Source organism: Oryx dammah, unplaced genomic scaffold (assembly GCF_014754425.2).
Source record: "Oryx dammah isolate SB20612 unplaced genomic scaffold, SCBI_Odam_1.1 HiC_scaffold_22, whole genome shotgun sequence".
NCBI classification, from domain to species: Eukaryota; Metazoa; Chordata; class Mammalia; order Artiodactyla; family Bovidae; genus Oryx; species Oryx dammah.
In genome coordinates, this window is record NW_024070206.1 from 47,649,433 (window position 1) to 47,661,997 (window position 12,565).

The 12,565-nt window shown below is 38.7% G+C and overlaps 1 protein-coding gene across 1 annotated transcript in view; it reads left to right on the forward strand.

The window, feature by feature from the left end:
* Positions 1-6,403: 6,403 nt before the first annotated feature.
* Positions 6,404-12,565, forward strand: part of PIK3C3 (phosphatidylinositol 3-kinase catalytic subunit type 3) — a 166,074-nt gene continuing 159,912 nt past the window's right edge. Inside the window, exons 1-2 of the mRNA XM_040264327.1 lie at positions 6,404-6,588; positions 10,778-10,966. Of these exons, the coding sequence (XP_040120261.1) occupies positions 6,521-6,588; positions 10,778-10,966 (257 nt within the window). The 5' untranslated portion in view covers positions 6,404-6,520. The remainder of the gene's footprint in view (positions 6,589-10,777; positions 10,967-12,565) is intronic.

Sequence of the window (12,565 nt, forward strand, 5' to 3'; positions counted from 1 at the left end):
CCTGTTGACTTGCAAACTTGAGAGCTTCTGAGTATAATCTGAAACTGGTTCCATATGCAGAGGACAAGGAGAGACCAAAGAAAGAGGCAACTCTTGGTAGGTGGTACTGTTAATATGAGGGAAACTTACCCAGGAGTGGATCTGGTCCACTCAACAGCATCTTAAGAGTTTATAGAGAAGCCTTAATGGGGTTCATTCATGTACACATCCAATGTGGTCTCAACAGGTTGCTCTTTCAATACTCCATCCTTAAACACAGTTTCCACGGTGGGAAATATGGGCAGAGCATACATTCTGAGGACAGTAGAGGGATGAAGAGCTTCTGATTCTCCAGATCCAGCTTGAGGATTGGCCAGTGGGCAAGTCCTCTCCTAACCACCTCCAACAGCCTTTAAGACAGAAAGAGGGATAATGTTTCACCTTTGTCCTGTAGTTAGAGTAGATTTCTCTGAGAAGATGAAAGTCTAAGTGTTTTAGTTCTCACATTCTCTCATTTAGTCTTTCTCTGTCTATTCCCTCATCAAATCCCATTGGTAGCCTAAGCATTCCTCCCTGAAAAGATTATCTTTCATAACTCTCACACTAATGCACAGCTCAAACCCAAGGAGACCCTCAAGTGAACAATTCTCCTTCTTTTCCTTCCTCTTTTTCATTCTTTTCCTTCCTTTCCCCCCTTTTGTCTTTTTAAGGTCTCTGCCATTCTTTCCCTGTGCATTTAAAGAATCTGGGTAGGTGGCAAAGTGACTTCAAAGACTCCAGGGATCTTGAGGAGTTATTTGTGTCACTAATGACTGCCTATGGACTCAGGCTCTGATTGCTTTCCTTCTTTTTGTCTCAGAGAAGCAAGTCTGATTCCCAGGTCAACAACATTTCTGGGATTAAATATTCATGCACAAACACAAATGCATACAATCAAAGCAATAAGAAGTGTCAAAAATAACTGTAGCATTTTCTATCCTTCAAAGCATATAGAATCACAAGGAAAGAATGAACATAGAGCAGAATTACAGATCAAACAATGTGGGCTGAGGTTGCACTCATAGTAATGGGTTTTCTAAAACCAACGGGTTCTTGGAGATGCCTGAATTCATTATCATCCCACAGTTTCTTATAGAACAAATGAAATAAAGCTGTTTGTGTCCTATGATATTGGAAGACAGGTTGCACAATGACATAGGAAACACATACTGAGGGACGATGCCAGGGGTGACACCACATGCAGACAAGGAACACTGTTCTCTGGCCAGATTGGAGAGGCCAGTGTCTAATAGAATGTTTTCTGCAGTTCTTGATACATTTTTAGCACTAAGTAAAATTTTGTTAAATTAATGGATGAGCTGAAAATATGCTGAGTGGGCCAAAATTTCCTCCCTCCATGGAATTGATTTTTAGTGAGTCAAGATGTTTACCTGAGAGTATAATCCATAGAGAGGTGGAGGGAATCAATGGCAGTGCTAAATAACACCAAGGGTGCTAAAAGGACTGTCATTAATAATTTTTTTCCTGTTACAAAAATTAAATTTAGGAATTATTCTGGAGTATTCCTTCACAGTTTGGTAAAAGTATCATGTGTTTTGAAGTTGAACACACCTGGTTCTCCCATTTATTAGCTATTAATTGTATATAAATTACCTAACTTACATTACAGTTACTTTTCTGTAAAATAGGATAACAGAACCTACTTCACTATTTTGCTGAAATAACAGCACCTACTTCACTATTATACTGACATAATGTGCTATCTGACAGATAATACTTTTCAAGTGCTAGATTCTTTCCTACTTCTCTTATTCAACATCTGTTCTGTGCCAGGAACTATAGTAGAGTATAGGGGTAAATAAAATTAACAGAAATCTTTCCCTTGGAGAGCTTGTAGTCTAATGGAAAAGACAGACATCAACTAAATAATTATTATAGAGACTACTGAAAATACTATGGAAGAAAAATACAGGAGGAATGGAATTTTGAATGAGATGACTTACTCTGGTGTTGGGAGGGAGGGTGGGGTCAGAGGAAGCTTCTCAGAGGTAGCAATCTCAGGCTTGCAATACATAAATCTAATCTTTTTTTGTTTGTTTGTTTGTTTTTCTGGCACGGGTAGGGGAGAATAATGGAGACTCTTTGGGGGTCTAGAACATGTTATAAAAGCCCAGAGTCCATGGGGCTTAGAGTTTTAAAATTCTCTAAAAATCTTAAATCAAGAGATTATAAACAACATCAGATAGTACTTACAGTTTTAAAGCTCTTCTTTCCAAGGTCTGAGTACTAGAGATCACTCTTCTTATTGAATGAAGGGGTTAAGGAGGCACAAAGAGTTTAACCCAGAAGCATGTTCCTTGGGAGGGACCTGATCATGCTTTCTGGGGGAAATATGACCCCATTCTTCTTTTACAACTGCGATTTTTGACAATAATATTATTCAACTATCAGAATTTTTTTTCTCATGACACTTAAAGGAGCTTCTTTCATTACAGAGTAGGAGGAGCATACACACAGAGTATACTTTTATTAATTTTCAGAAAATGCATTCTTTTGATCTGTTCTATTTTGTAGCTGATAGAAATTACATTTTTCAATGGAACCACCCAAACTTTGTAGGTTCCTATGCCAAGATCACTAGGAGACAGTCACAAGTTCACCCTTTTCAACACTGTCACTTTACAAATGGCTATAAGTCGGGTTATGATGTAGGATTTTTCAAGTTTCCTGACGATGTTATCTGTTCTATCATGCAATTAGGCCCTAAAATCCCTAGAGTTACTAGAAAACTTGTGAAAGCAATTTTTAATTGGAGAAAAAGCTGTTTTGAGATTATTTTAATCTCACAATATCACAGTTATTTTATCCTGATGGAAGGCTAATGATGGTAAATATTTTAAGCTATGAGTAAATATTTTTATTACAAGCTAAAGAGAATAAACTGGGTGACAGCAACTGACAAATACAAACCTGATAATCACTACATAAGTCCTGGGCAATTTGAGGGAACAGATTATTACCAACAAATTTCTCAACCAACATTAAAGTTTGTATTTTGAATAAACATGAAATTGAAAAAATATGGCAAAGGAAACAAAATAAAAACTGCAACTACAAAGATGAGTTAATTAAATTAAAATTGGATATGAGACCAAATATTCAATGAAGTAGCGTGCCACATAAAGAAAACATTTATGCAAAAAGTTATTTTCCTACAGACACACAGTAGTCTGTAAAACTGAGAATTTTTGCAATGAAAGAAATATGTTCTATAACTTCAAGTGTCTTATATTTATGAGTTGTAAAAGATCACAAAGAAGACATCACTTTCTTTCCTTTTAGAAAAAGATACCCAAGGCTTTCATTTCCCATGGTCTTGCTAACTGGAGTCTGACACTCACATGTACTAACCACATCTTCTTGATCTATGGTTGGTCCAGGAAAGACATTGCCAGTTTTGATTTCTGTGACTTTTCCAATGCTTCTGTGACCTACCATTATCCTCTTCACTTGCATATTAGTTTCCTTGTTGCATTATCGTCTTTGACAATTACAGTACAGTCTTCTAAGATTCCCACATAATACATTTTAAATGTTTTTTTAAAACATTTAAAAACATTTTTTCTTGATTATTACCTTTAAAACATTAACAAAGTCTATCCAGGACCCTATGAATGAATGTCTTAGAACTAAGTATTGATATTTCATTTTTATGCCTTTATCTGTGGTATGTATGTAACTATATTGGAACTTTAACTATTATGAACTAATGAGAAAATAACAGATAGACTTAAGACCAAAAAAAAGTACTTTTGGGATCAAATAACAGCCAAATACCCTCATGGTAACTAATAGAGTTTATAGTTATTTGAATAGAAATGGAGGCAAGAAAATGGAATTTCCATATAAGGGCAGTATCAGTTCTGTTCAGTTCATTTCGGTCGCTCAGTAGTGTCCAACACTTTGTGACCCTCTGGAATGCAGCATATCAGCCCTCCTTGTTCATCACCAACTCCCAGAGTTTACTCAAACTCATGTCCATTGAATCCGTGATGCCCTCCAACCATCTCATCCTCTGTTGTCCCCTTCTCCTCCTGCCCTCAATCTTTCCCAGCATCAAGGTCTTTTCAAATGAGTCAGTCTTCACATCAGGTGGCCAAAGGATTGGAGTTTCAACTTCAGCATCAGTCCTTCCAGTGAATATTCAGGACTGATTTCCTTTAGGATGGACTGGTTGGATGTCCTTGCAGTCCAAGGGACTCTCAAGAGTCTTCTTCAACACCACAGTTCAAAAGCATCAATTCTTCGGCATTCAGCTTTCTTTATAGTCCAACTCTCACATCCATATGTGACTACTGGAAGAACCATAGCCTTGACTAGACGGACCTTTGTTGGCAAAGTAATGTCTCTGCTTTTTAATATAGAGGTCTTGAATTTCAAAGAACCAGTTCTGTAAGAGTAGGCAATTCCATATTCATTCTGTAGGCAATAGGGTTTCAGCAAAAAGGCTATGTACTGCATTAACATTGTTAATTTGAAGTTTTTATATCTAACTTGTAAACTTGGTTTTTAAAATTTTATAAGAAATATATTTGTGTATATATGAAGTTTATACAGGTTTATACATTAAATAACATTGTAAAAAAGCAACTTAAGTCAGCAGAAAATTTAGTTCTTTACAAATTGTCAATATTTTATTCAAGTTTGAGCAATCTATTTCACCTTAGACCTAACAGCCACCGCTGGAATTATCCCATAGACAGGGGACTTGTAACTGTTTGTTTTACCATTGGGAGCTCTGTTGATTAGAAAGTTCAAGTTTCATTACTTCCTAAAATTACATTTCCTGTCAGTTCCAACCATTGGTAGTAGTTATGTTAATACTTAGGAACAAGTCAAGTCTGCTTTTTGTTGTAACTGTACCTTATAAGAGACTAATTTATGTTTTTCCCTACTGTTGCTTCCACAAATGTTTTTAAAAACTTACTTTTGACCAAACAGTATACATTAGTCATTTTTTGGCTTTCCAAGTTAAATGGCTACAAGCCTTTCAATCTTTCCTTGAAAACTTTTTCTTCTCCCCTAAATTATAATAAATTATACATACTCTAACATTGTCTCTTTTACAATATAACACTTAAAAATAAACATGTAGAGATTTTTATTCAATGTCACTAACAATGAAGAAGTGAAGTGAAGTCGCTCAGTCATGTACGACTCTGCGACCCCATGGACTGTAGCCTACCAGGCTCCCCAGTCCCTGGGATTCTCCAGGCAGGAAATACTGGAGTGGGTTGCCATTTCCTTCTCCAGGAGATATTCCCAACCCAGGGATGGAACCCAGGTCTCCCGTATTGCAGGCAGACGCTTTACCATCTGAGCCACCAGGGAAGCTCATCACTAACAATAATGAATAGCAATTATTACACTCAACAATTAGGCATCAAGTGCTTACTCAGTCATTTCTGACTCTTGCAGACCCCATGGACTGTAGCCTACCAGGGTCCTCTGTCCATGGAATTTCCCAGGCAAGAATACTGGAGTGGGTTGCCATTTCCTTCTCCAGGGGATCTTCTCAACCCAGGGATCCAACCGGGTCTCCTGCATCGCAGTCGGATTCTTTACCATCCGACCAACCAGAGAAGTCCGTTAGGCACCTAGGGACACATTGCTCTTGCCAAGAGCTTTGGTTCTACCTGGAAGTGATTACAGTTCCATTACAGTTTTATATACTAAAAATCACAGTTTTATATACTAAAAATAAACATTGTAGGAGTTTCAGTTCAGTCGCTCAGTCGTGTCCGACTCTTTGCAGGAGTTTAGAGGTCAGAATTCTGAGTCCTAGACTTGTTACTGGATGTTTCTAGGTTCCATAGGTCTTCAAGCTTACATTGGGTCTGAGTACAACCTGCGGTAAACAAAGCATACAAGCGCTCTAATCAAACTAGCGTATATTATTTGTCAGACCAAAACTGAAAGCCAGATTTCCTTGATCTTTGCTTAGTCCTTTCTCCACTCTTTAGAACAGAAAGAGGAAATCTTTGCTTGAGAGAGCAAATACGTGATTAAACTACAGGTTTTGGAACGGCCACTGAAATTTACACTTGGTAAATCTCTAATTCTTGTGCTTATTCCTTGGATGCCCTCCAGGCAGTGAAAGTTGTTACACTTCTTTTTGAACTGAATTTCCTTTTGGTCTGACTTCAGAATAGATCGGAATCACAAGACAGTTTCTTACTTTCTTAAAACAAAATATCGAAAACAAAACCACGCGAATACAGGAAGTCTGGAATGTAACCAAGTACACTCCGCTTCCGGAATCCTCTGCACTCAAGCAAGATGGCGAGTGTCATTGCACATGCGCAGAAGAACGCTTGGGCGGGGCGGGGAGTTCTGGTCGCGCTCCGGTCAGGGATTGGCGGCGCCAGGTCCTAGAGGCGGAAGCGGAAGCGCCTATGTGGTGCTGTTCTGCGAGTTCAGCCCCAGCCTCTTCCCAGCGCCCTGCTCTCGGCCTTAGGTGTACTTGTTACTTGGTGGTCCCATGGGGGAAGCGGAGAAGTTTCACTATGTCTACAGCTGTGACCTGGACATCAACGTGCAGCTTAAAATGTGAGCGAGTCCGGGGACGGGGACGGGGATTGCCGAGGCTGAGGCGGGGCGGCAGGGGCCTGCGGGTTGGGGAGGGAAGATGGTTCTTAGCTTGAGGGTCGGCCTGGCCACGGCCGGCAGGGTTGCAGCCGGGGCAGCGGAGGTGGACTGGAGGTCGGAGACGGGCCGTGCAGGCAGGCCGAGGGCGCGATCTCGTGCGAAAGACAGCGGTAGGAGTAAGTCTGTAAATTCCGCAGGGTTTGTTTTCTAGAAAGCGTTTTGCTATTCACAGCAACCGTTTGTGGGATTATTACTGTCTCATATTACAGAGAAATCAAGTCTTGGTTAAATCGTCGTCCTGCCGTTATAACTGGAAGATATTACTTTAAAACGGGACTGGAAGGTGGAATGGAAACTGAAGAAATTACGGAGAGGCAGATAAAGTAGCTGAGAATTGGATATAGTACTAAAAACATGAGAGGTGAGAGAGGCTTAGATTGAATGTGAGGAACAGTCAGTTATTATTGTTTAGCTACTGAAGCTGGAAGTCAGTCAAAGGTGAGGAAGGTTCCGGTTGTAAAGGGACTAGAATATATGAGAAGAGATCTTTGCAGAAAAGTCTTGAGGCATCACAGTTGAAGTCCAGGACATGACGTCTTGAGACGACACTAATGGAACCGAGATGGGGAACAGCTAGGACCAAGTTGGAAATTATGTTCATTAGCAGTCTCTTAGATACATTTTCTGGAGAAGGCAATGGTAACCCACTCCAGTACTCTTGCCTGGAAAATCCCATGGACGGAGGAGCCTGGTGGGCTGCAGTCTATGGGGTCCCTAGGAGTTGGACACGACTGAGCAACTTCACTTTCACTTTTCACTTTCATGCGTTGGAGAAGGAAATGGCAACTCACTCCAGTGTTCTTGCCTGGAGAATCCCAGGGACAGGGGAGCCTGGTGGGCTGCCGTCTATGGGGTCGCACAGAGTCGGACAGGACTGAAGTGACTTAGCAGCAGATACATTTTCACGTGTGAAAACGATCGTAAATTATCACGTTATTAATCTAACATCATTCACCATATTTTAGTCAGTATTCAACTAATGTACCTTAGGCAAAGGGCTGCACACTTACATTTTCTCAGTCGTTAGATGCTCCCTTGAATGATTGTTTCTGAAAGTTACTTCCTTAAGACTCTGGTAAGTCCTTTACTTTTGATTTTGTGGTGGCAGTAAGAATAATATATCAACAACCAAACTGCACCTTTGTAATGCTTGACACACCTATTTAAAGTAGTTTTTACAGATAGATGCTTGTATAGGACCTGTGTTGCCATCATCTGGTAAAGGACTTTCCTTCAGTCCCATTCCTCTCAGTGTTTCTTGGGTATATGAATGCATTTTTTATTTGTTTGAAACTTTTAGACATTAAAAGGAAAAATGAAAAAAATTTAAGGAAAACTGGTCCCTTATTAACAGATGCATTGAGTATTTTGAGGAAAATTTCATCCTAACCACCTTTTATTTTCTGAAACTGATTTTGTGGAGGGGAGGAAGTATCAATTTAGGATCATAAAATCAAAGAATAGTAAATTTTAAAATTCTGTTTTCCCCAGGTCTTTTCATCTCTTTCTATCATGTTAATAATTTGCACTTTAGAAGTAACTTGTCCAAAACGGAGCACATCATTAGCCTGCCCTTTTAATGTTACTCTTCTCTCACTCTATTTTGGTGACTGTTAGCATTATTCACTGAATTGGTTAAGACAGAAAATGAATCTTAAGGAGGCATACAGACACCCGTCTCTCACCTCTGTTTCATTATTCACAAGTAGCCTTGAATCTACCTTCTCAGTATCTTTGATCCATGTCCTCTGGAAAGCCCACTGCCCTAGTCTTAATCTATCCTTTTCCTTTTAATTTTGATAGAAAGTCTTCCAACTGACCTTGCTTTCAATCCCATCTCTCCATTACATTCTTACACTCCTGCCAAAGTATCATAAACACAAATGTGATCATAGTACTCTCACTTCAAATTGTTCGATTAACAGATTTTTGAATGTTCATTTTGTTACAGGCACTGAACTGAATGTGGTGGCTACTTTTTAGCTTCATTGTCCGCCTCCCCTTGATTCTCATCTCTAGCTTCTTCTCCACATGAGCTTTATGCTTTAGCTGTACCAACTTTTAGTTCCCCAGACACACAGTCTGACCTTTTTGCCTTTATATGGTTTACTTTAATTCTGGGATGACATCCTGCCTGTAGCTCTTCATCTCCTGTGTATTGTTTAGGCTCATTTCAGGCATCTAACTGGGTTAAGAGCCCCTGCCTCCAAGGTGTTCCTGAGACGTTTTGATGTATTTTTCTGTAATTAGAAAAATACTGGCTTTGGCATCCTCTGTTCTGGTTTTTATTGTCTGCTCTGTTACTTATTTTGTGATCCTCAATAATAAATTCTATCTCTGAGTCTCTGCTTCATGATTTATAAAATGGTAAGATGGTGGGAAGTAAGTAGGAAAGTCTCTATAAAATACCTGGCACAGTATATGGTGTAATCTTAATTTCCAAGCAATATTCCTATCTCTTCTATAATCTTATGCATATTTTTATGACTTAAAACACCGTATTTCTTAATTTAAAAAATGGGCTAGATAATACATCTACATAGTAAAAAAATAAATTGAAAGTATAAAAAAGTATGCAGTTAACAGTAAGTTTTCTCCCAAGAGCAAGGACTTAATATTTTCTTGTAACACTATATTATTTATCTTGTCTTTCATTGCTGATCCTTTATGCTGAGTACAATAAATGTTGTTGAAAGAATATGGGAATAAGTGGTCAGTCAGTCAGTTTAGTCGCTCAGTCGTGTCCAACTCCTTGTGACCCCATGAATCGCAGCACGCCAGGCCTCCCTGTCCATCACCAACTCCCGGAGTTCACTCATACTCACATCCATCGAGTCAGTGATGCCATCCAGCCATCTCATCCTCTGTCATCCCCTTCTCCTCCTGCCCCCAATCCCTCCCAGCATCAGAGTCTTTTCCAGTGAGTCAATTCTTTGCATGAGGTGGCCAGAGTATTGGAGTTTCAGCTTCAGCATCATTCCCTCCAAAGAAATCCCAGGGCTGATCTCCTTCATAATAGACTGGTTGGATCTCCTTGCAGTCCAAGGGACTCTCAAGAGTCTTCTCCAACTCCACAGTTCAAAAGCATCAATTATTTGGTGCTCAGCTTTCTTCACAGTCCAACTTTCACATCCATACATGACCACTGGAAAAAACATAGCCTTGACTAGACGGACCTTTGTTGGCAAAGTAATGTCTCTGCTTTTCAATATGCTACCTAAGTTGGTCATAACTTTCCTTCCAAGGAGTAAGCATCTTTAAATTTCATGGCTGCAGTCACCATCTGCAGTGATTTTGGAGCCCCCAAAAATAAAGTCTGACACTGTTTCCACTGTTTCTCCATCTATTTCCCATGAAGTGATGGGACCGGATGCTGTGATCTTCGTTTTCTGAATGTTGAGCTTTAAGTCAAATTTTTCACTCTCCACTTTCACTTTCTTCTAGAGGCTTTTTAGTTCCTCTTCACTTTCTGCCTTAAGGGTGGTGCCATCTGCGTATCTGAGGTTATTGATATTTCTCCCGGCAGTCTTGATTCCAGTTTGTGCTTCTTCCAGCCCAGCATTTCTCATGGTGTACTCTGCATAGAAGTTCAATAAGCAGGGTGACAATATACAGCCTTGATGTACTCCTTTTCCTATTTGGAACCAGTCTGTTGTTCCATGTCCAGTTCTAACTCTTGCTTCCTGACCTGCATATAGGTTTCTCAAGAGGCAGGTCAGGTGGTCTGGTATTCCCATCTCTTTCAGAATTTTCCACAGTTTATTGTGATCCACACAGTCAAAGGCTTTGGCTAAGTGGTCAACTTGAAATTAAAAAAATTAATGCTTGGAGAATTGGTGACATCTCAAAGATAGATCCAGCAGTTGATGACAAGGTTTAAAATTAAGAAGCCTGAAATAGAGAAGTATGCTAATGAAAATAGGAATGATCTTTGGTATGCTAGGATTTTAAGAGACCTCTAGACTTTAGTTTCCTCTATAGGAAAATGTTGAGGTAGCTTAAGTTTACTACAACATAACTATAAAATCTTCTTAGTATTTGTTAGGTTTGTTTTTAAAAAATGTGTCTAAATGTTATTTTATGCTTTCAGAGGAAGTTTGGAAGGGAAGAGAGAACAAAAGAGTTACAAAGCCGTTCTAGAAGACCCAATGTTGAAGTTTTCAGGACTGTATCAAGAAACATGTTCAGACCTCTATGTTACTTGCCAAGTTTTTGCAGAAGGGAAGCCTTTGGCTTTGCCAGTAAGAACCTCCTACAAGGCATTTAGTACAAGATGGAAGTAAGTTGTTTTCTTGCATACGGTGGGTTCCTAACTATTCTCCAATTATTTTTTATATATATTGAAAGTATTATTTGGAAGGGATAACAAAGGAATTAAAATTAGTTAGTACCTATAACTGTAGATCAAGTAGGAACCTACTCAGATAAAGTTGTTATACATAGCATTATTATAACTAATTGAGGTGGAAGTGAATTTATGTTTGTATTGAGTACATTGAAATATTTTTATATGAATAAGAACTGATATGACTGATTCACAGAATGACCCAAGCCAAAAACACATCTCTACATTTGTTCCCATTCTATGCCCTTGAACACAGAAATACTACTGGATAGTCAGATGTTTCAACTGATACTTGAAATTCAGATCTTTAGAGAGAGAGAGATGTATTGTCATCTAGATCAGATGTTTATCTTAAATAACTTTATTTTTAAAAGTTCTTGGTTTATTAATCATGGTATATTAGCAGGCCATTGTTGGTATTCAAGGTAAATGTAGTGAATATGAAGTTCCTGTTTTTCTTGTAGGTCCTTAATAAAATCTCTTGACACTTCTTTTTTGATAGAGTGAATGGTAGTTTTAATGTTTGATCCGTGAGTATTATTCAGTACTTTGGTAGGCTTGGTACAGGGTAAGCAGGTTGTGTGCCTCTCTAGGAAGGAATTTATACCTTTCATATTCATGGAGGACAGGGGATGGCCACATGGACTCTCAAGCTGTGCTGTTGAGGGTGCAGCCCTCTCCCCACTTCTTTTTTAACCAAGTGTGGCCCAGCAGACTGGGAAAAGTTTTCTAGAGAGTTCAGAAACCTAAGCTCTGATGATCTGTCTGCATGGAAACCAACTATTTTAATGATGTGTTTTTTTTTTTTTTAGTAGTCTTTTTGTGGCTGCATACACAAACACACACATATGTGTGCAAATATGTTAATGCACTTGTACTTGTTATTTCAGAAAATTTCAAACCTGTAGAAGTAGAGAATAATGTAATGAACTTCCAGCTCCCTGTTTCCTAGCTTCGTTAATTACTACCTCAAGGTCACTGTTTTTATTTCACTGTTATTTTGAAGCAAATTTCAATATTGTATCATCTTAAATATTTCTGTATGTCTCTAACACAGCTACAGTACCATTATTGCACCTAAAACAATCCATCCAAACTCCTAAATTGTATCAGAGGTTCTTAAGCTGGAATCACGAAATCTACAAGACCTTGAAATTCTATGCAGAATGTTTTGTGTCTCATGTGTTTTTACAGGGACAACTCAAAGCTTTTATTATACTTTTTGAGGTGGCTTGTGACCCCCAAAAGACTTAGAACCAGAAATTTAGGTTTAGGTCTATAAAGTCAACATTTATGGTGAATTCCACTTTTTTGAGGAAAATTGTATGATGGTCTGTACCATGCCTCGGCAATAAAATAGAGCAAAAGCAAATTCTCAGTTATAAGGAAGTTAGCATCTTTCTCCTCTTCCTTCCATTTACCAACTCCTCTCTGCATTGTTTATGTATTTTCAAGGATTTAAAAAGTTTCATATCTGCTCTCTCAAATGGAGATTGGAGATTTTTAATTTATATTTTTTAAATTGTGAAGCTA